Source organism: Egretta garzetta, unplaced genomic scaffold (assembly GCF_000687185.1).
Source record: "Egretta garzetta isolate BGI_Z169 unplaced genomic scaffold, ASM68718v1 scaffold133, whole genome shotgun sequence".
Lineage (NCBI taxonomy): Eukaryota > Metazoa > Chordata > Aves > Pelecaniformes > Ardeidae > Egretta > Egretta garzetta.
This window is the reverse complement of record NW_009259111.1, coordinates 270,986-293,193: the sequence shown is the minus strand read 5'-3', so window position 1 is coordinate 293,193 and position 22,208 is coordinate 270,986. Positions and strand designations below refer to the sequence as shown.

At 38.2% G+C, this 22,208-nt stretch overlaps 1 protein-coding gene across 1 annotated transcript in view; it reads left to right on the top strand.

Annotated features, from left to right (window-relative positions):
* Positions 1-1,446: 1,446 nt before the first annotated feature.
* The window catches only part of AMPD3 (adenosine monophosphate deaminase 3), a 30,041-nt gene continuing 9,279 nt past the window's right edge, over positions 1,447-22,208 (top strand). Inside the window, exons 1-9 of the mRNA XM_009635400.2 lie at positions 1,447-1,678; positions 4,168-4,363; positions 4,810-4,975; positions 7,345-7,564; positions 10,019-10,148; positions 18,672-18,866; positions 19,102-19,233; positions 20,111-20,274; positions 21,462-21,588. Coding sequence (XP_009633695.1) covers positions 1,458-1,678; positions 4,168-4,363; positions 4,810-4,975; positions 7,345-7,564; positions 10,019-10,148; positions 18,672-18,866; positions 19,102-19,233; positions 20,111-20,274; positions 21,462-21,588 — 1,551 coding nt within the window. The 5' untranslated portion in view covers positions 1,447-1,457. The remainder of the gene's footprint in view (positions 1,679-4,167; positions 4,364-4,809; positions 4,976-7,344; positions 7,565-10,018; positions 10,149-18,671; positions 18,867-19,101; positions 19,234-20,110; positions 20,275-21,461; positions 21,589-22,208) is intronic.

The window sequence follows — 22,208 nt, the reverse complement described above, 5'->3', positions numbered from 1 at the left end:
CCCACTGGGCTGTGCATTGGTTCCTACAAAATAAGAATACAAAATAATGTAGATGGTCACTAAATTGCCATGTTATGGTCCAATATATCTATCATCGTCTTTTCATACTGTATTTGCTTTTAGAATAAAAGCAAAAGCATTCTCAAAGCAACTGTGAAAACAGGTGGACATTAATTAGAATCTTTTAGGCTGAAAACAACAGGATCACATATCAAAAGGATCATATATCAACATGTGAAACTTGTAGCATGCCTACAGAAATACTGTAATGAGGGACCTGATCAGTTATGCCTGGAGTGGTTAAAAACTCCTATGTCCCATGCTGGCTTTCAGCATACATTGTTATTTAAATGAATACCATCTTATAAAATATGTTTGCATTTTTGTAACCAAAAAGGATCCTGAAATGCCAGTTTTAGACCCAGACTTCACGTTCTGGAAGTGCATGGGTCCATTTGTTGTGACGTTTTCATTGCTATTTTTAACTTGCGTAGTAAGAATTTAATCTTATTTGTTGCAAACTCCATCATACTGAAGGCATTCAAAAAGCTTTATAGTACGCAATAAATAATGCTGGTCAGTAGCTTACAAGCACTTTTTTTCCCCTCCAGAACACCACCAGATGTGTCAAAATTCATGGTTTGAATTGTATGAGAATGAAATATAAATAAAGCCGTGTAACTACAGAAGAAACACTGGAGGTGGTATTTTCAGTAGTGCTGCTATAACAAAATAGAAATATTTTGTGATGAAAGGCTCCTTAAATAAAAATATAAAATATATTTTTTTGAAAAATAATATTTAAATGCCCAGTAGAAATTGAAGTCCATATCCTGTCTGCTTCCACATATAATTCAAAAGCAGGATATGAACTACTGAAAACAAATGAAAAACAAAAAAGTCACAGAATTAATTATGCCATATTTGCTCCTGTTGTGCAACCGTTTTACTTCACAGCAGCCCCATGACTTTCTTATTTCTGGAAAGGATGGGGTGAGGAAGAAATGTGCAATCCTCTTTTCTAACTTGCTTGTGGCTCTAAAATCAGTTTGAAGTCACTGAGAAGGCAAGAAGGCAGGCAACTGGGTGAATGCGATTTCCAAGTTCAGTGCAGGTACATACAGCTAAGTACACGTTCTATTACGAATAATAGTCTATCTGATTATGCAAGTAAGTGGCATTTACTGGCAAATCTGTACCTACAAATCTTAGGAATTTTCATGAGTGTACCAGGAGGTTCTTGATTCACAAATCGGCATAGCCTCACAAGTAAAGATGCTCAGGGGATACCTGTGGTTCTTGTGTACTGCATACTAGTTTAAATTCTGTGTAGTTGTTCTGCTTTTGCTCTAAGCTCTTAATTTTGATAGGCGTACCACAAAAGACCCCCAGTCTCTCACATATCTTTATTATTCTTATTGTTATAACTTTGTCAACTGTCTTCCTTACCAGCCGAGATGCCGAGACAGTTTCCAAAGCTGAATATCTCTGAGGTTGATGAGCATGTGCGACTTCTGGCAGAGAAGGTATTTGCTAAAGTTCTCCGAGAAGAAGACAGCAAAGATGCCTTGTCACTATTTACCGTGCCTGAAGACTGCCCTATTGGGCAGAAAGAGGCCAAGGAAAGGGAACTGCAGAAGGAACTGGCAGAACAACAGTCTGTGGAAACAGCTAAGAGGTTTGTTCAGTAGTTGCTTTCTTAGTGGAAAATAGTTTTTTAAGTGAGTTTGAGTTAATATTTCACATAACATTCTGCCTCTTATTACTTCAGGAGAAAGGTCAACAGCTGGTACCAAGGGCACCTGTGTGATGTCCTTCCGTGCTGTCCAGAAGGTGTGGGGAGGGCCCTAGGAAGCCTGGATTGGTGGGGTTGTCTCAGCTGCGTTTCCAGCAATAGCATAGATACTGCTTATGCAGGTTTGACAAACAGCATAGCTGAGTAGAAGTGGACACGACCCTAGGACTCTTTTAAATGTAAAATGAGTCAGAAAAAGAAACACTTCTCCCCTTCCCAACCTTTATTCTAGTTTTATTCAGAGAAATGGAAAATTTTAACACAGAGAAAAAGACAGTGGTGTGATACTTCTTTTAGTCTCTGTAAAAATAGATGAAAGCAAAGATGACATTTAACATCAAGAGAGAAGGTGAAAAGTGGTATTGGCATAATGAGGTTATTCACAGGTTTCCTTAACTCACAGAGATAAAATCTAACCACTCAGCCGTAAAAGTGGACATTTTGAGTTTTTCTCAAAAAAACCTCCAACCCCAAAACTCATCCACCTTTGGTTTACCCATGCATCTAATTAAGCTGAGTTTGGTTTATGATTTTTCTTCTGAGAGAGAGGTAGCCTTACCCTGATGTCAGGCTGTTCCAGTATCTTAACTTCAGTAGACTGGCTAGACTATTTCCTTGAGTCACGCGAGTTCAGCAGCAGTCTGACACCAAATGGCTTAGGCGTGTACTGACCCTTCAAAAAGCAGGCAAACAAGGAAGCCTTTGAAAGTGATAGCTAAACCCGTGTACCTGCTAAGCTACAGACAATCAGTTGGGCAATGCTTGGCATCATATTTCTGGAACAGAAGGGCAAAGAGTCAATTTAGTTAAATTAAGGTATGACACACTGATGATAGAGGCTGGTTTTGAATTGTGCAAGTGGGTTTCCCAGTTGGCATGTTCATAGACATAAACAAGCACAGAAGGGAAAACAAGATGCTTTCATTCAAACAACTATTTGGTATATCTCTCCTCCTGAACTAGTAAGTTTCACTTTTAATTTGGGAAATTGTCTTATGAAATATGTTCTGTCAAACCGTACCTCAAGTTTGGACAAATTTAACTGTGGATATTATATATATGCTGTTTACATGTGCGAACAGAACAAGTATTCATCCCTGTCCTACAGGACTGAAGTGTATTTCAGGGACAGTTACAAGAGTAAAACCGTTGTTTTCAGTTGCAGTTGATCCAACACTTTTCCAACAGCCCTTCAAGAATTTCATACTGATTTCAAAGGTGGCTACAAGTACTTAAGAGAGGATGGAATTTGATCATAGGGTATTAATTGTATCAGCACTGCATGTTCTTATTCTTCAGAATGTCACAGAAGTAATATGCAACTTCCAGGGAGTATTCCAGTATTCCTTTTTCTTTGTTAGTGGCTCTTACTAACATTTTATGGTTTTGGCATCTAGTTTATAAAATGAGGGAGTGTTTCCACAGTGCAAAAGAAAGTGATATCGCAGGTAGTTTATAACATTATCTTTATGTGCTATGTATTTAAAATACATTTAAAACTGAGTCAGGAAAATTAATTAAGTCTTCAGAGATATTCCAAAACTTCACTTGAGGTGTTAGAATTACTTCACTGAAAAATACAGCATTCTTCTTTACCTGGTTTGTCTAAAGTACGCATCTATCAAAGTTTTGCTGAGAAAGGGCAAAAATCTTTAAATCTATGGGGGTTAGCCATTTAGTGCCCTGAGGGGAGGAATGGACTTGTGTATCAAAGCCATGCTGTTATTACTCTGATAACCAACATTAGCCTTTTGCTCAAGTCTCATCAAACACTGCCTAAGGAATAACTATGTGCCCATTCTTTTTCTTACAAGTTTAACTGAATGACTATATATGAAACTTCGATGCATAGTCTTGTCTGACAACTAATAAGTTTTTAAATCATGCGTGTTTTGGGAAGAATGAAAAGTATGTGTGATAGCATGCTAACTCATAACAACTTGCTGTAAGTAACATTCACTTGTTTCTGTCTGACAGTTTGTGAATTCTGATGCTAAAGGTTTGTAAGAATCAGCTCCTACTATAGTAAGCATAGTGATCACATTTTCCTTCCATCCAGTCACTTGCTGAAACTGAATTTGTAAGTGAAACAAAACAAACCTTAGGGCATCTTACAGTGATTGTAAAAAAATTATGGCATATTATATTTGTGTGGAGGGTAAGTGCAATTCTGTGTAGCATATGTCATGTGAAATGTCAATAGAAAAAAAGCTAAAAGCACAAGTATTTTGTGACCAACGTTTTTCCTGTGGTGCGAGAGATTTAATTTGTAAAATTTCTTAGGGCATAATTTCTTTGCTGTAATCAGTTTTCCAGTGTATTTAACGGCTTATACCATGGCTTATTTTATGCTTTATACCATGAATTTGTAGGAAGAAAAGTTTCAAGATGATTCGATCCCAGTCTTTGTCATTACAAATTCCGCCTCAGGAATGGAAAGCACCATTGGCCAATCGTGTTCTGTCTCCTGCAACGCCAGTTCTTCCAAGTGCTTTTCTGCCAGTCCAAGTGCCATATGATGTACCAGAATTTCAAAGAGTTTCAATTAGTGGTGACTACTGTGCAGGGGTAAGAAACCATTTTTTCCCCTTTCTGTATCTAGGGGGGAAAAAGTCCCAAACCACAAGCAGCTGATGTATACAAAGTGTGACATGCCAGTATATTACGGCTCTCTGCAACAAACTGTAAATTGCTTTGTGAACGATTTGATTTGTAAACCAGTTAAAGTCAAGGTCAGGTCATTTTATACTTCTTATCATAAAAAAATAAATAGATAAAAAACATAATCAGGCACTAAATAAATGGGTAATATATGGTGGTAGAAAAAAAAATTGTGTGTGTGTTGCACATTCTGTTTGGATTCTGCTTCTGTCACTGGCTTCCTGAGACCTCAGGCCAGATCCTTACAGTCAAGCCACATACACATTCAGTCTCCTTCTTGCCGGCGTGGATTCAGTTTGTTGCTAAAGCTGCTATTTTATTTTTGTCAGTATTTATCCAGGCTTTCCTTTCAGGTTACAGTTGATGATTATGAACAAGCTGCCAAGAGCCTGGTGAAAGCTCTTCTCATTCGAGAAAAGTATTCACGTCTTGCCTACCATCGCTTCCCAAGAACAACATCTCAGTATTTGTGTAGCATGCGAGATGAAAAATGGAAGGTCGAAGATGAAGTGTATCCAGGTGAGTATCCTTGCTCTTCTTTTTAAAATACACTATTAAACCCAATGCACTGCTGTAGTAAAGGCAAGTTGGATTTTTGTGATTATCTCTTGTGAGTGTCTTTGCCTCTAATTTATTCTGTTAGTAAGTGGTGGAGAGTCACTGATAGACCCAAATTATAAACTTTGTGTCTAAATCTGAAACTTTGAAGCTGTCAAAAGCTAAAAAAACATACTAGATGCTCATCGATTATTTTTTTTTTTTCGCAGCAAATGGGATGGTAAGTAGTACACTTGCATTCCTCCAGGAAATAGATGAAGTCATTCCTCCTGATCTTGGCATGCTGAAATAAAAGGGATTATGAGCTCATCTACGTTGTAAATTGAAGCATGATACAGACATACCAGTTAGCAAGCCCCAAGTCAGTAATTTCACAGGCATCAGTATGACACTTAGCAGGTCAAGACTGGAAGCTGCATAGTCATATTTGTTGGGCATTCTGCCTGGCTTAATAAACTCTGATCTCTCAACAAGGCTTAGTAGGTTGAACATATTCCCCACTATATATATCACAAATGATATTTGTCACTTAGGTGGGTTGTGTCTTGAAAGCTTTGCTTGTGCATTAAACTGTTTGCACTGCTAGTTTTTGGATTAGCCTGTGAGGAACAACCTTTGGTCTGTACAAATGTGCTGCTGTAGATGCGTCCATATTGTTGGCGGTGTATTCTCAACCATCAAGTGACATTTTGAAATCATTTACCCTCTATCTCAGTGGTTGAAAGAGGGTGAATTAACATGTTTTCAAGCATTTGTTACACAGACGGAGTGTGAAGAGGACAGTATACTAAATACTCAAGATAGGAAAGATGTTTTGGAACAGCTGCCAGGGAGGTATTTCCAAGCTATTATTAGGTTAATAAGTTTTTTACAGTTACAGTTATAAACTTATGACAGAAACAATAAAATATCATTACACAGTGTCTTAATTAGCACGAGTTTGAGCTGGATGGTTATGAATATAAGAGATAAGAATGGTATCAGTTTATAACATACATTCAGGTGCTCTAGGTGAATAAAAGGACGGGTTAATTACTTTTCTGTTTTGGCTTAACTGAACAGGTAAAAGAAGAAATCTCAATGGTAAGACTGAGGCCAAGAACGTAGTTCAGTTGACATAAATGTAGTTGAGACACTTTATGCTAGCAGCATTAGTAAGATACTGTAAAAGGAGTGATGAACATTCCCTAGCAATAGGGATGATGTTTGAGTGTTCATGTAAGCTGAATCTCCCAGAATTATGTGTGTTTACCCAATTCTCAGGAAAAAAAAAAATTGTAATTTTGTAAAGGGATTACAAAACTGTACTGAACAAGTACCAACTGTGCTTCTGGTACTTTCTGATTTTGGTCACGATCAGAAGGCCAAGGGGAAAACTAATGTTGTGTGGTACTAGCTCTGGCTTCTACACTTCGTGGTTCTATTCAAAAGCAATTAAACATAAAAATACAGAGTTTTGTCTAAAAAAAAAAACCCCAAAAAAACCAAAACAAAACCAACCCAACCAAAGCACAAAGAAACAAACTAAAAAAACCACAAATGAAAAACCCCAATCAAAATAAACAAAACCCCACCAACCAACCCACCCCAAACCCCTACAAACCAACCACTGCCTCGGTCAGAGTGAGAAGCACTGAGTCTTAAATTATTTCCTGCTCTACCAAGAGTGAGGTGTATTTACTTAATGGTTGAGAGAAAGAGGAGACAGTCTTGGTATGTGTGCACTAGTCTGGCTCATTGGATTTTGGGAAGGGCAGAGGTGAAGAAGTAAGGCATAGCCTGTTCTTCTCTGAGTGATGTTTCAATATGAGAACAGCTGCATTACTGTGCTTAAATACTAACTTCCAAAATTACTACAGTGAGTCAGAAGGTGAAAAGAAAATAATGAAGGTGGGTGTGAAGTCAACAACTGTTATATTGTTCAAAAATCTCAACTGTACTTTCAACCATCTTAATTCAAATATTTCTGGAAACTTATTTTGAAACTTGTGCCATCATACATTAATAAAGAATAGTATTAAATCTATTTATACTTGGGTTCAGAGAACTCTAATAATGTATAGTATTTGAATTAAGGTAGGCACTTAGACAAATGTATAGTATTTGAATTAAGGTAGGCACTTAACTTAGAGGGAGACTGCAATTAAAGTCTGTCAAAATAAAGCTGTGTTGAAACAACACATCTTTTACAGTAACTGAAAATGTGATTTTAATGACAGTATTAATATCTGTTAGAAATGAAACATTATAGAAGCAGAAAGTCCTTTTTAAAATTATTTTTCCTTTTCTGTAAGTTATTTCTTCTAAATGTAGTGTAAATTTATTTCCAGATTTCCATTCCCCACCAGAAGAAAATGAAGATCCTTACAATCTTGATGATGCTCCAGACAATTTGGATTATGTTATCAAGATAAAAGGTGGCATTCCCTTTGTTTATGATAACAAAGAAATGATGGAACTCAATGAGCCTCGAAGCCTGCCATATCCTGACCTGGAGACCTATACCCTTGACCTGAGCCACGTTCTTGCTCTAATTGCAGATGGTCCAACGTATGTTTCTCTCTCTTCTCTGCCCCTTTAGGCTGCTGGTTACCTTTAGTTTAATACTTCTCACTTTTGTGATATTTAATTTCTCAACATACTCATGCTACAGCCATGTTTTATTTTGCCCTTCTCAAGCATTAATGCGTCATGGAAGGACTTAAAAGGGAAAAACCCCCTCACATGCAGCTATATTTTATTTCTATGGCAAAATGAGAAGCAGTTAACAGAAAAGCAAGACATTGGCAAAATATTCCCATTCAAGTCAAATCTGACCCAAACTTCCTGAGGCATGGGAACTGAAACTTGAACCTCACCTTTTTTGTTTTGTTTTGGCCTATGCTGAATTTGAGGTTTTTGAACAGTTGTCTGTAATTCCTTCATGTCTGTTCTACTCTTGTTGCATGAAGAGAAACCCTGACTCTATAGAGCACACAATACAGCTCAGCAACATAAATATTCAGTCTGGTTTGTTCCAGGTGTGAATCAGCTCTCAAGTGCTGCAAAACTGGTCCACACACACACAATCAAAATAGGTCTGAAATTTCCCAGAACCACTGAATTCCTGGGAAATCTCTAAAAACCAGAAATACAACTCTAGTACAGTCACTGACACACTCATGGCAAAGCAATGTCCTTGCCCAGTGCGTAATGAAAACATGTGCACGCAGTTTTTAAGTTTACTTCCTAGCCGAGGACTGGAAATATCCAGGTTTCTCATGGCCTCAACATCAGGAAAGGAGAAGAATCCACCCGTAGGATGGAACAAAGCAGGAACCCAGGCTGTTCTTCCAAACAATTTTCCCTGCCTGCCAGCACTGCATTCCTAGTCCTGCCTTTGAGAGATCATCCCTTCCAATGTGACCAGCTAGTCGCACCTGATGCATTCTTTCCCCTTTGAGTCTGTGTCTGACAGCTGCAGCATTATCTGTCTGCCTTGTGCATTGATAGTGGTGAAGCAGATGGGCTGAACAGAACTGTCCCATTCCCCAAGTGCTTTTTCAAGAGCAAAAGCCTATGCTTCTGCCAGCATTATCAGTGCTCCTGCTCCAAATCAAAGCTAGTTGGAGTATGCTTGTTACAGTATGCATTTCCAGTTTTAGTGTGTTATATTCCAAGAGACAGATACTGAGAATATTAAAGGACGAGGAGGAAAAACTTGAAAAAAAAGTAATACTGAACACTGTTGTTTGATTTTTTTTATTTTTTTTTTTTTTCTCTTTCCCCTGCTTTTTTTGATCTTCATCAGGAAGCCATAAGTAAGAAGGGCCTTGGTAGGACATGTTAGAACACTCAGCACTTTGTGAATGTAGGAGCTCCTTTTACTTCAGATTAAGCTTGTGCAGGCTGATCCACATTCCTTGATAAATACACACAAACCAAAAGGAAGAAGTCTTTTCAGTAATCCTATTGCATAAGCTCTTTCTTACGGTGGTGTTTCTCTGTTTGCAGCAAGTGCTTTCCTGTCGTTTATGTCTGTTGCCCATGGGGCTGCTTGGAGATCAAGAACCCATTGTTCTTTAATCTTTGCTCCCCTACTGCTCAGTCTTCCGGGCTCTTGAATAATAGTATAACCCAACAAAGACTTCCTCCAGTGGGCAAACGGGTCTTGATCAGTATCAGATACAGAGAGACACTTTGAATCAGGCTTTCAAATCCATAATGGGATTTGTGTCCCATTGAGGAGAGATTGTCAACTATAAAGCAGAAAAAAGAAGGCTATTACGTTAATAGTGCTACAAAAATATTGTAGATTCAGGAAGAATTGACAGATGGTGAAGAGAAAAACTATGCCACTGGTTAAAAATAGAATGAGAAACAGAAAATGAAAGTGAAGATGGAGCAGGCAAGCAGGAACAAAAAAGCATGAGTTTTCTAAGGAGCACAAGAAGTTATTTTGGAAAAAAAGTATTTCTCCACAATATATGTGTTTTTAACACATAAAAAATGGAAGTATATTGGATCTTATCTTGGCTTCTTACATTCACATTGAAAAAGCAAATAAACTTTGGGGATTTTTTTTTTTTAATTGTTTCCATAGTGAGTAAGTCTGGATTACAGGTTGTTTCTGTTATATATGAGGTGACCTATTTTATTGGAGGTATAGTTTCAGAGTAGTAGCAGTTGACATCACATTTTATAATAGGTTTTATGCTTTCTCTGGTCGTCATTACTAAAAGAACTGCGTTTTATGCACAGATACAGTGATAACAATACTTGGACAACTTAAAGGGTGTAACACAGTTATGTGGAGTTCTGTTTGAGGTTTCACTAATAACTCTGGTCTGAAATCATATTGGATATTGACTTTTATTTGTTAACCAGTAGGATAGGAAGAATGGATTTGTCTTGGTCTTCATAAAGAAAAATATTTGGGTTTATTGTGAAAACTTTCAAGTTCTTTCTGAACTTGAAATACAAATAGTTTTAAGTTACAGTTAATTTTTGTGTTTTCTTTTACAGAAAAACATACTGTCATCGGAGGCTTAACTTTTTAGAATCTAAATTTAGTTTACATGAGATGTTAAATGAAATGTCGGAATTTAAAGAACTAAAGAGTAATCCCCATCGAGACTTTTATAATGTGAGAAAGGTAAGTGTGAAAAGGATTAAAGGCATGACATTGTTTTTTAGCAGGAGTTCCAGCAATTTGCTTTTCTTGTGTGAGGTGTAGGTGATATGCATGCAGTGGTGTGTGCATACCACTCAACTGAATTATGTTATTTTAAGAATACATGGGACCACTCCAGGAAAATTAACTTGAATGTAAGTGGGTTAAATGGATTATGATAAACACACCTGTTTACTTATTCAGAATCAAAGGGGCTTAATTATATGTAAATTGCTTTAAAGGAGTGAAACAGAGTTAATCAAATGAAGCTCACTTGGATTATGAATAAAAATACCCACATGGAAGTTTAATTCATTTTAATTAATTCATTTAAAGACAGGCAAGTGCACTTTCCTGCTTTCATGTAGGTAAGTCATACTAGACTGTAGTAGGAACAGCTGTATAGTTTTGGGATAAAAATTTCACTTCATATTGAAAATAGGTGATTAAATACATGTCAAAAGAAAAAAGACCTTCCACAGAAACTGAACTGAAGGTTCATGCTGCCATCAGTATCTGGTAAAACATGTCCGTCAAATATTAAGTAAAAAGATTGTTATTTGAGTTATATTCTTAGCTGCCTCTGAGATAACACTGGGATGTCATTAGGAGACAGGTAAGGGAATCAAGGAGCTGATGTCATTTCCGGTCATACTCACACCCAAGGGAGCTGCATTTTCTTTAAAGCTTGGGAGCAACAGTGTTAGGCTGCTTTGTTTGCTTCCCTTTCCTGCAGTTAAGAGGAAGTTACTGTAGAGACAATGCTTCAGTTTGGTAGGTGAGGTTTCTTCACAAAGCAGTAATTGTTACTGGTGTTATTAACCACTTCAGGTCTACTTTGCATTGTTTCTATGTGCAGCTGGAAAAAAGGTAGTCCTTATTTTGTAATTTGAGCATTTAGATCAATACTTTAATCCTCCTTGTTATGTTTTGGTTAGTGCTAGTACATCAGAAAGTCCTTTTGGCTTTTCTTCACAGTGTCTAGTGTGCTGGCGGCTGACTGTTTGCTACAAATTCTGCTAAACAGGAGTGTTTGATTAACGTACCCTGTCTATCCCAAGGCTAGAAGCAGATGGGTTGTTAGGTAAATGCTAATGAATTTCACACTTTTATCTGTTAGGCATATGGATGGGAGGATCTACTAGTTAATTCACTCAAGCAGGACTCAAGTAGCAGAGACTCAACTCCTAACTTGACAGTTTTCTCGTGTAACCCTGGACAAGATATTTACTCCATGCCACATTCAGATAAAACACTTCACCAGCTGACAGAGACATTAATAATAAAACACACGGTGATTGAGAGGTGTGGATCGGGTAACTGCTTAGACAATTTGATTACTGAGAAGCTGTAATTAACAGGATTGTACTTGCTAAGTTCAGCTGTTGATTTAAAAGCAAACGTTCAATGTCTCTGGGCATATCTTAATTATTTTCTAATTACCTAATTTTAAATAAGCCACTCTACAAATGGATTCATGTTGTTCAAAAGTACAAAATGTGCATCACTTCCCCTCTGGCAATACCCAAATTCAAAAGAGCAGGAACAAGCTTGCTCTCATCTGGCAGGGATCATTCATGCTAGTTATTGCTTTAAAAATTCTTGCTGCACTGAGTTAATCTTGCTTAAGGTAATATTTTTATGAAGCAAGCTTATAAGTAGTATTTTTATGAAAAACTCTCTATGGAAAGTAAACTGCATTGTACATAATGTTCCTGTAAGCCCCCAAATAATGTTGTTTTCCCTATGTCTTGCTCACCCAGGTAATGTTTGGATCTGTAACTTTCCCGAAGTCCTTTTCCCTAGTAAAAGTATCAGCAGTGGAACTTCTAAGATGAAACACAGACACTGCTAGGGCCTATATTTTCAGGATGTCTCTCTGTTCGTCAATCCTAGACAGTGCATACTGCTCATAAGAAAAGCAAGAAGTAAGATTCACCCCCCGAAAGAGCTGTTAGTGTTGTCCATTACACCCCTCAGACACTAGTGTGGAGTTCCTGATACAATCTATTTGCTTATATAAAAGAGCCAAACTAACTGATGGAAAATGCCAAAATTAAACCAGTTACGAATGTAGTGGCAAGGTCAATCAGAGAACATGTATTACTGCATTTAGAAAGGTACAGCTTTGGCTCAGGCCAGGGTAATGGCATGGCAGAACGCAGCTTCTAGAGTGGCTTATACAGCCCTCCTGAATTGTGTGTTGCAATAGCTGGTTGCTGCAGTGACATACCAGTTGGTCTAGATTGTTGCAGCCGATTTCTTTTTTTTTAAAGTATCGGTTAGACAAAAGGAAGTACATTCTTGCTTTTGTTTGTTGACCACAGGGTTGAAGTACCACTTGTTTACTTCTAAGAAAGGAAGTTAGAGTGGGTTTATATAGTTCTAAATTCTATAGATCTCACAAAATACTGAATGAAATTAACAGATGTCTGCTTTTTAAACATATGTTTAAAAGCCTGGTGAGTGAACAGTGAATCTATACCTTAACTTCCTTGAACTTTGATTCATTCTGAGGTTGTTTCTTTCTTTTTTCTTTTTTTATCTTTTTCTTTTTTCTCTTTTTTTTTCTCTTTTTTCCCTTTTTTTTCTTCTCCCCCCCATAGCTACTTACTGACAATGGTGATTAAATTCAGACTCATTCTATAAACTGAAAGTGATAGTTAATGGGAAGACTTACAGGTTAGCTTCAGATTCAAAGGAAAGGAATGCCTCTGTGCACCTCTGTTAGCATTACATGTAATGGTGCCTTACAACTGTTACCTGTCAGTAAAGCTGTATTTTGTGCTTTCAGAGCACTGTGCATATTACTTCCCCTCTCTTATTTCACAGAGATAAATTCTTGTGTCTACCCTCAGTCTTGCAAGTGAACACAAAATGATCAGGTGGAAAGCCATGAATCATTATAATGCAGAAATTCTGTAGAGACCATAAAGAAAGCTTTTCCTCTGTCCTTTATTTCAGTAATTAAAAGAACAGAAAAAGAAGTTTGTTTCTCTTCTCAGCAGTGTGTTTCCATATTCGTGTGAATACGTAGGGCTTGATTCTGTGTATTTCGCAATGAGTACAGCCAAACAAGAAGCTGGAGGCACAGGGATTTGCATTTCCTGTCTCTCCTGGTTTCTGGGTTGCTCTGGATGGCTTAAGTATGGATTAGACAAGCTCCTGAGGGGCTCTGCCCAGCTCTAGGGACGATTTTGGCTGCTAGGAGCATTACTGCACTACCCTAGCACAGAGTGGTTTGTGTCTTCTGACTCTCATGCCTATTGCCGAGCTGCAAGGAAAGAATCAAGCTTATTGTATACAGCTGTCGCATCCTATCTGAAAAGCTAATGCGGTGTGAGTGTATTGGTGAGCAGGGAATCTAGCAGTGGGGTGTGGAATGATTTCCTTTCAATCCAGCATTGAAGTGGAGGCTGCAGAGGATTCAGTGTCGAGTTCATGAAGACCATAGTTGTTGGGTAGAAGTAATTACAAGTTAAAGTGCATGTGTTTAGAAAATCAGGTAGTTTGCAGCTGTGGATACTACTAATCTATGCACTGGAAAAGTTCAGGTTCATTAAAAGGGCTGCCCTCGGCATTTGTTTTTGCTGTATTTATCACTAACTGCTCTGAATCTAGCGCATACGCCTAATTCAGTACAACACTTTCTGATGTGCACAGATAAGCATCCATAAAATAGGTCTGAGATGGATGTTTTGTGGAGCTTTGAGAGACAGCGGAAGGAAAGAGAAGCAGTGCAGGAAGATGAGGGAGACAGTGGTTTAGGGAAGTTGGTGCTGGCGAGACGTGATTTGCAGGGCAATGGGAACTCCCTCAAGCTGTAAGTTGTACGCAAATGTAACTATCTTGACTGAGAACTGCAAGCATTTCACCCACAATGCCTGCAGACAGAATGGCATGGGTGGTCAGGCCAGTAAGGAGAGGAAAGGAAAGGGCCAGCCTGAATTGAGAAGGTGCAGAGGAAGGTAGGCTGGCTTCATTACATGGAGAATTGCTGAGTGAAGGGAATTCTACCATCCTCTAATTGCAAGAAAACTGATGTCCACCATTGCTTGAATGAGATGATGGAATTAAAAGAATTAAGAAAAATTTTGTGTTAACAATTGTTTCCTTTTGTTAAAAACATGAGTTCACTGAAGGCATATGATGTGTTCCAAGACAGGCTTCTGAAAGTCATTGTGTTTCTTCTTTTCACTAAAGATTAATGTGACCTTGGGTAAAAGGTTTCCTCCTGGGAAGAGGGGAGAATAAGAACTGCAACAGGAAATTTAGCCAAGGGCATGCAGCTGAGCTTTTTTTCCACTAGGGGGAAATTGGGCTGGAGTGGCATTGTAACAAATTTGGAAATGAAAGCAGAATGTTTGCAAGTAGAAGGAAATAGACCTTGTGGTAGGGCCTTTTTACTCATAGCCCAGAAAAGGCTCAGCTTACTTTATGTATTGTATGAAGAACAAAATAATAACACCTTAAAATGGGATTGGCTTTGTCTTTTTTGGGGGGAACTCAGTCTGTTCAAATTCTTGTAGTAGGTGCCTTTCATAATAAATAACAATTAAATCAGTAACATTCTTAGCATGATAACATTTCAAATGAAAATAATAATAATAAAAAAAATCCCTAACCAAATCAGACCATATAAGCTATGTCTAAGGATTCTGTGTTTTGACGCTTCATATAGATAGGATTGCACCCTGAATTGTGAAAATGCACAAAAGCATACACACTAATTAATTATGTGCTAGGGTAGATCAAAGCTCAAGTCATTAAAAGCTTCCAAAAAGTCGCATTGCTTCTAAAAAACAATGAAGAAAAAGCTGTGTGATACTCTGTAACAGAGTTTGTTGTTGTTACTGAAGTTGCTGCTTACCTAAAGGTCAAAATATACCAGGTAGTTAAAAAAGGTAGCTAAAGTACTGCATATTCTCTGGAAAAAGCATGGAAGAGACTCCAGGAAGGTCTTTTTACTCTTGTGAAATATATTTAGGGAGATGGAGGAGGAGAGGAGGAGGAGAAAAAAAAAAAAAAATAAAATCTTGGTTCTCCAAGAGTAAGCCTGAGGTGGTCAGCTCAGCTATAGAGCTATGTGTGATATGCTCGTGGGGACTACTGGGAAGATTTCACAGGAGCTTACTGAATTGCAGAGGCACACTTGAGAGAATTATTTCTCAAAGGGAAGCAGGACTTCAAAAGAAACACAGTTACTACTGCATCATGTGATTCTTGCATACAAGCAAACAAAAGAAACAAATTGTCCCCTTGCTTACTGTCCTTGCCCTCCGAACAGTCGTGAATTCATGTTGATTTAAATGAAGAGGAAGTGTTTTGTTTTGGTTTTTTTCAAGACTCATTAATTCCAGTAGCTGAGCTACCACCGGAACTAGTGGATTCTGAAATTCAATAAACTACACTTATTCAGGTTCCCTACGCCTAGTGTTTTGTGCTTGTGACTTGCTTTTCTTGAATGTTTAGACCTTACAGGGCATCTATTAACTGTTATTTCACTCCCATATAAGTTGACTGAGCTTAGTAGTTTGCAGTATTTTACTGGTCCAAGATGAGTTTATAGTATATGTTTTCTGGTTTAGAAACAAATACTATTTATTAACCTGAGTAAGCATATATATAATGCACTTGGGTTCAAACGTCTATACAAGTACTCTGAAGAGTGTAATAATACGTTAAGTGGAGCTGTTTTTACTATTTTAGACACAGTGTTGTTTACTGTGTGTTAGCAATGTACTTCATGTTGTGTACTTTGAGACAGTAATATGTTTCTTTTTCATTTAGCTTTAAAGTGTCTAGCATATTTGAACTAGGCAGAGATTAACAATTAAGTGTTAATGTTTAGGATTCTGTATATATCCTGGTCTTTAGTTATGCTATTAACATTCACACGGAGCTAGATTTACGCGTAGAAGGCTGCAACAACTCCTGTACGTATACACTGCAAATTAAATTAATACATGTGCCAAGTAAAACAGTGGCATTTCTGTGGACTGTATGTCATAGCATAAGCTGAGGTTTACATTGCAGGTGTATGGCTGTTACTTACTCGGGTACTCTCTGATCTGTTTCCTACTGATCCTTAAAAGCAGATCACGATGTCAGCTGCTTCTGTTGGTGCAATCTGAAAGCTACAGACGTAGTTGTTACGCGAAGGGGAATGTGCTGGTCTCACGTTGTATGTGTCCATGTTTGCAGTGTCCTGGATGAGAGTCCTTGCAGAGATGTAGGTTCAGTGACTCCTTATAACTGGTTTATCTGAGAATGCCTCCTAGTGTGACGTCCTGCATGCAGCCTTCGCAGCTCTTTTTGGGAGCATGTCCCTGGCAATGCTAGTTACTCGCATTTTAAAAAGCACAGTGCAGTGGGTTCAAACCGTTCCAATGTAGTAAGTATCTTTAGGAATTTCTAGCTAATGTCAGCATCCAACCTTTGGATCTTGTTACGTTATTGCTTGTGAGATTGAAAAGCCCCCTCTCTGCCTCACGGTCTCTTTTGGATGTACAAATACCCATATACAGGTGATCAATTTAACTCTCAAATTGCACCTTGAAAGCCAAATAAATTTCATTTTTACAATCACATGGCAGTGTGGGTTTTCCAGCTCCTGTTCCCTTTTGTGGCATTTCTTGAGAATGTTGTCAGAATTTGGGTTTTTTAAACCTTTAAGGGTAGACAGCAAAACTGGGTGCATTCTGACAGCTGCATTACCAGTGTTGTGCAGAAGCAAGATTATTTTTAATTTCTGCTTTGAAGCTCCTTTCTTACTCTGTATGAGGAGTTAGAGCAGCCCTTTCCACTACAGTTTCACATGAGACTTCACGGTAAAGCGTTACTTACAATGACTCCAAACCACTACCTACCAATATATAGGACAGTACTGTGTGGTTCTTTTTAGACTTACTGTCATCTGAACCATCCTGCCCCTGTTACGTATCACAAACTGGCTATCTTGCTTCCTACTCCTTCTGCAGAACCATTCTGCCAGTTGGTCTTGTAAGGCTTGTCTCCCCTACCAGGCAGTTGGTGCACAAGGCAGATTTTAGAAATAGTGACAGTTAGCAATTGCTTCTGACCACTTCCCTGGGCTCACGGCCATCTACGTCCAGGTCAGGCCTGGGCTGGAGGAAAATGGGAAGCTTAGCAGATAGGCTGCAGCACTGTGGCTTCTGGGTGAGCTGAAACCGCTTCTGCTAGGATGTGATGTCTGGACTTGAAGGCAATTTCAGAGTCCATCAAGCTGTCCCCAGGGCCATTCTGCTCATTACTTGTCACCTGTGAAATCTAATCAGAAGAGTGGTTTGGTTTGGTTTGGTTTTTAATTGATAGGAATTTGTTGGTAATTTCATTGTTTTGCCTAGGACATGCATTAGGCCGTTTTGTTGTTCAGTTAGATTTTCTCAAGGAAATTCAAAGCAAATGGGCCCTGGAGCTCTGCTGCTCCACATGCTGGATGTTGTTGTGCTGTTAGATTCCTTAAGGCCATTATCCTAGCTGAGGCCTGTTCTTCCCCTTCAGGTGCTTGGGCCTTAGGAACTGCAATTAGTATTACCTGCCTTTTCAAACAAGAAGCAGCTGGGGAACAGACGTGGTTTTCTTCTGTTCTTTATCAGTGTAGATAATACCTTGAGTGCAAGGAACTGCAACAGATTCATTTTACACACCTGCTGGAGGCACCTAAGGGATTACACATACTGAAGGGAAAACAAATCAACCAACCAACCCCCAAATCTCATCACTTGTTTCTTTGGATTGTGTTCTAATATAGGCTGCTCAAATAGCAGTTCAAGCTTCTGAGCAAAAGAAAAGCATGCCTGTAGAAACCATTTGGGTGTAGAAACCAAGTGGAACTTCCACAACAAACTGAAGGAGTACTCTCAGCTCTTCTGTGAAGCTTGCCCCTTAGTGTGTGAAGAGATCTGAAGAATCTATCAGCATTATAAGTTGCTGTATTATAATTAAATTTGGAAAAAATAGTGACAAAAGCTCTCACGTGTACATTTTGCAGTTCTAGTGACCCAAGATGTTTCATGTGATTGAAATACAAAAATGAATTATGCTCTTGGAAGTGGCTGAGAATTCCAGGTCCTTTCAGTCAGAGAGGATGGTTGGAACTACAGGCTATAACTAGAAAGACATCATCAATTCATGGATGAAATAAAAGGATACTGAAGGACCAGGGTGTCCCTTAAGGAAGTATCAAATTTAATCTGAACTCAGGTTCTGTGATTGGCACTTATAATTATCTTAATTTGTTGGAAATGTTCTTATTTAAATAGGAAGCCATTAATTGAGGGCTATTTTATGTATAGTTCTGCTTATTGAGTGATTCCTCCAAAACCAAAATTTCAGGGTTCTAAAACATTTTGACTTGTGTAGGCACTAATCCAATTTTTACTTAATTTTAGAAGGCTTTAGTCATGTTGTCACTGACATAGATATTTGCTAATTTAAGTTTATGTATATGGATGATGAGCACGAATAACCTTTTTATTTCAGGTTGATACTCATATCCATGCTGCTGCTTGCATGAACCAGAAACACTTATTGAGGTTTATTAAGCACACATATCAAACGGAGCCTGACAGGATTGTTGCAGAGAAAAAAGGCAAGAAGATGACTTTAAAGCAAGTCTTTGAAAGCCTTCACATGGACCCTTATGACCTCACTGTAGACTCTTTAGATGTCCATGCAGTAAGTCTATTAAAATGACAAAGTAAACAAAAAAAGTTAAGTTTTCTAAGTGTGAAATTTTGGTTTCCACAGTTTTTGCATTATAACTTATTAAATCAAAATTTGAACTCATGCATTATTTTGCATGTTTGAAGTAGGCTTTTTCTTTTCCATGCCTTTTATTGCTAGGCAATTTAATTTATAAACTGTTGTGTGCACTTACAACCATGGTTATTTGGGTTTTTCCCTCCTCCAGGGTCGTCAAACATTTCATCGATTTGACAAATTCAATTCCAAGTACAATCCTGTTGGTGCTAGTGAGCTGAGAGACTTGTATTTGAAAACAGAGAACTACATTGGTGGTGAATATTTTGCTCGTATGGTCAAGGTAAATAAAGTTTCAAGCTTTTCCAGCGGTAGCAAAATGAAGGTTTGAGAAGATTTGTGATATAACTGTATCTAGAGCTAACCCTATGGCTAAGTGATTCCAAGTATTGGGTTTCTCTAGCAATTCATCAGAGAAAGACCTCTGCTAAGCCAGCCATTGCTGCTTTCTAAATAATTTTACGAGTTAGAAACTCATAGACATAACCTGTATATGAGTTCAGAGCAGAGTTGTGTGCAGTTTCCAACCAATGGAGAGCAGCCACGGGTCAATTCACTGGCTTAATGTTTTGTTAGGATGTAGCTGGCTAGCGGTAGCTGCTAGGGAAGGAGGAGGTAGGGAAGCCCCTCTGTATAAATCTGTAGCTGCACATGCATGCACAGGCTTCAAATTAATTTCTTACAGCAAAAGAATTAGTAGATTTAATGAATGAGGTGTCAGCTCTTCTTAGATGTATAGAAGTGCTTGTCTAAAATTAATAGCCTTAAAATTGCTTACTACCACAGATTCTGGGTCAGATTCTCCATTGGTCTGCATATTTTATGTAGTCATTTACTACAGTCTAAATAGTATCATTCTGATTTACCGATTTTAAGTGTATGTCTTACAAAGATATTAGTAATAACTGCACAAGAATACTGTCCTCTAAATCTAGGTGTCACAGTTAGTTATACTCAAATGACATCTGAGATAGCTTCCTAGTAGAATATTTAGAAGCCTAAAATAAAATAATGGCTTAATAGACAAGAAATTCCCTTTATCTTTAAAGGGTGACAACACAGTTATGTCTGCTCTGAGGAAAATACAATGATAAATATACTACTAGCTGTAAATGATCTTCAGTGTCCATATTAAAGCAAATATATTTATTGCTTAATAGGAAGTAGCCCGTGAACTAGAAGAAAGTAAGTACCAGTATACAGAACCCCGCTTATCCATTTATGGACGGTCTCCAGATGAATGGCTGAACTTGGCAAAATGGTTCATTAAGCATAAAGTTTATTCCCCTAATATGCGCTGGATAATTCAGGTTCCCAGAATCTAGTAAGTAATCAGGAGCTCTTGGTAATTTTAATAGTTTGAAATCATACCAATGATTTGTTTTAATTTCTGATATTTTTAGATGGTTTATGAGCTGCCCTATAGTTCTATTTATAAGCAGCAGCCTGGGAAATTTATTCTTGACCATTGCTGAAGTTTTCCTGACAGTCTGGGGGTGGAAGAGAGGAGATGGGGTTTGAATCTGCTCTTTATGAAGCTATTCAAAACTACTATGAATTATTTGTAAGTCTAAAGTTACTAAACCCAGAAATTGCAACTGGGTGAAATTAGGCTGCATTCAAAGGCAAGTTAAAATACAATTTAGTAATGAAAATAAATCAGCTCTTGGATTCCATAAAGGAGTAGAAGATGCTCTGCAAAACTGTTATCATCCAAGTTCCTCCAGAGCAGTGATTAAATGACAGTGAACTTGGAAACGCTACCCAGATCACTGATTTGCAAGCTTAAATCAATATAAGTTTTCCTTAGTTTTTAAGCATTCTTCGGGATTTTATTAAATGGTTCTTTATTTCTACTACTGTATATTGTAATAGTCTCCAATGATAATTCTGTCAGCCTTCATAGCTGAGCTTCATGTTTTGAAATTGCAGAGTTGGGATATAAGTAGAGAAGGAACTGTCATGGTTGCATATATCCCCCAGAGTGTGCTTCTCATTAGGGAGAAAGTTTCTCTCCTTTAATTTCTTACGTAGCAATCCTACGTACATAGCGGAGTCAATACTTCATTAAGTCATGCACTTAATGACACACTTAAGCACTGTCCCTCTTTTCTGAGACACTCACTAAGGCAGAACATTCTGTGTTCATATGGAGTAGTTACAACTTTGGAAAACAGCATCTTTCATGCGAGGTAATTCCTTATCTCTCCTATTAGTACTTCGATTGCTGTAAGGGAAGGAGTCACTGTTCGTGAGACAGCACCTACCCCTGCATAATGTCTCTAGTTTTGGAGCGCTTGGGAGCTTCAGCAGAGCCTGGATGAAGCAGAGTGCCAGGCAGTGCAGGAGATGGAGCACAGAGACAATCCCTGCCCTGACATACCCTTCCAATTCCTGCATCCTGGTAGAACTGAAGCTAGAATATACACAAATAACAGAAAACATGAAAGTAGAGGAAGAATCTAAGCTAATTAAAGAATGGTCACAACTGTGTATATTTTTCCCCCTCAGTGACATATTTAGGTCAAAAAATATTCTGCCTAGTTTTGGGAAGATGTTGGAGAACATCTTTGTACCTTTGTTTGAAGCAACAATCAATCCCAAAGACCACAAAGAATTGCACCTTTTCCTCAAATATGTAAGTATGTTTGGATTTTCTGTCTCACGTGAAACAGATAGTCTCCTACTCAGAGATTTTATTTGTCTAGACACTAAAAAAGCTTCCTTCTCCATAGATTACTTGTATTATTGTTTTAAAGCCCTGACATAAAATTTAATAAAAGCCTGGGTAAGGTCCTGTTGTCAAATACTTGCCGTTTCTTCCCTCTGAAACAGCTCAACAGCTATTTTTTGTCCTCTCAGTAATCCTCTCTATAAAGAATGACCAAAAAACGTTCACATGCTCTTGTGCAGAGAGAACATCATAATCCAGGATGGGTACTTTGAGGTTGCCTCTGGGACTGGCCTCCAAAAAGGAGGCAACTGAAAGGAAGCATCGTGCAGATCCTGGTGGGACTCAGGAGAGAGGTGGAGATGTATCTGCTGGGATGTGATTAAAAGAGACATTTCTGAGTACGCCCCAAATCAGAACTCTGAGGTTTCCTGGGAGCTTCTGCCCTTCAGCTGCTTTTCAAATAACAAAGCACATGAGTTTAAAGCATTATAATCTGGATCTGAGGGAGTCTTACAGGCTGTGCCACCCACAGGAGTCTGAGGGCTTTTGTGCACCTGGGCCTCCTGTTTGTCTCAGAAGAAAAA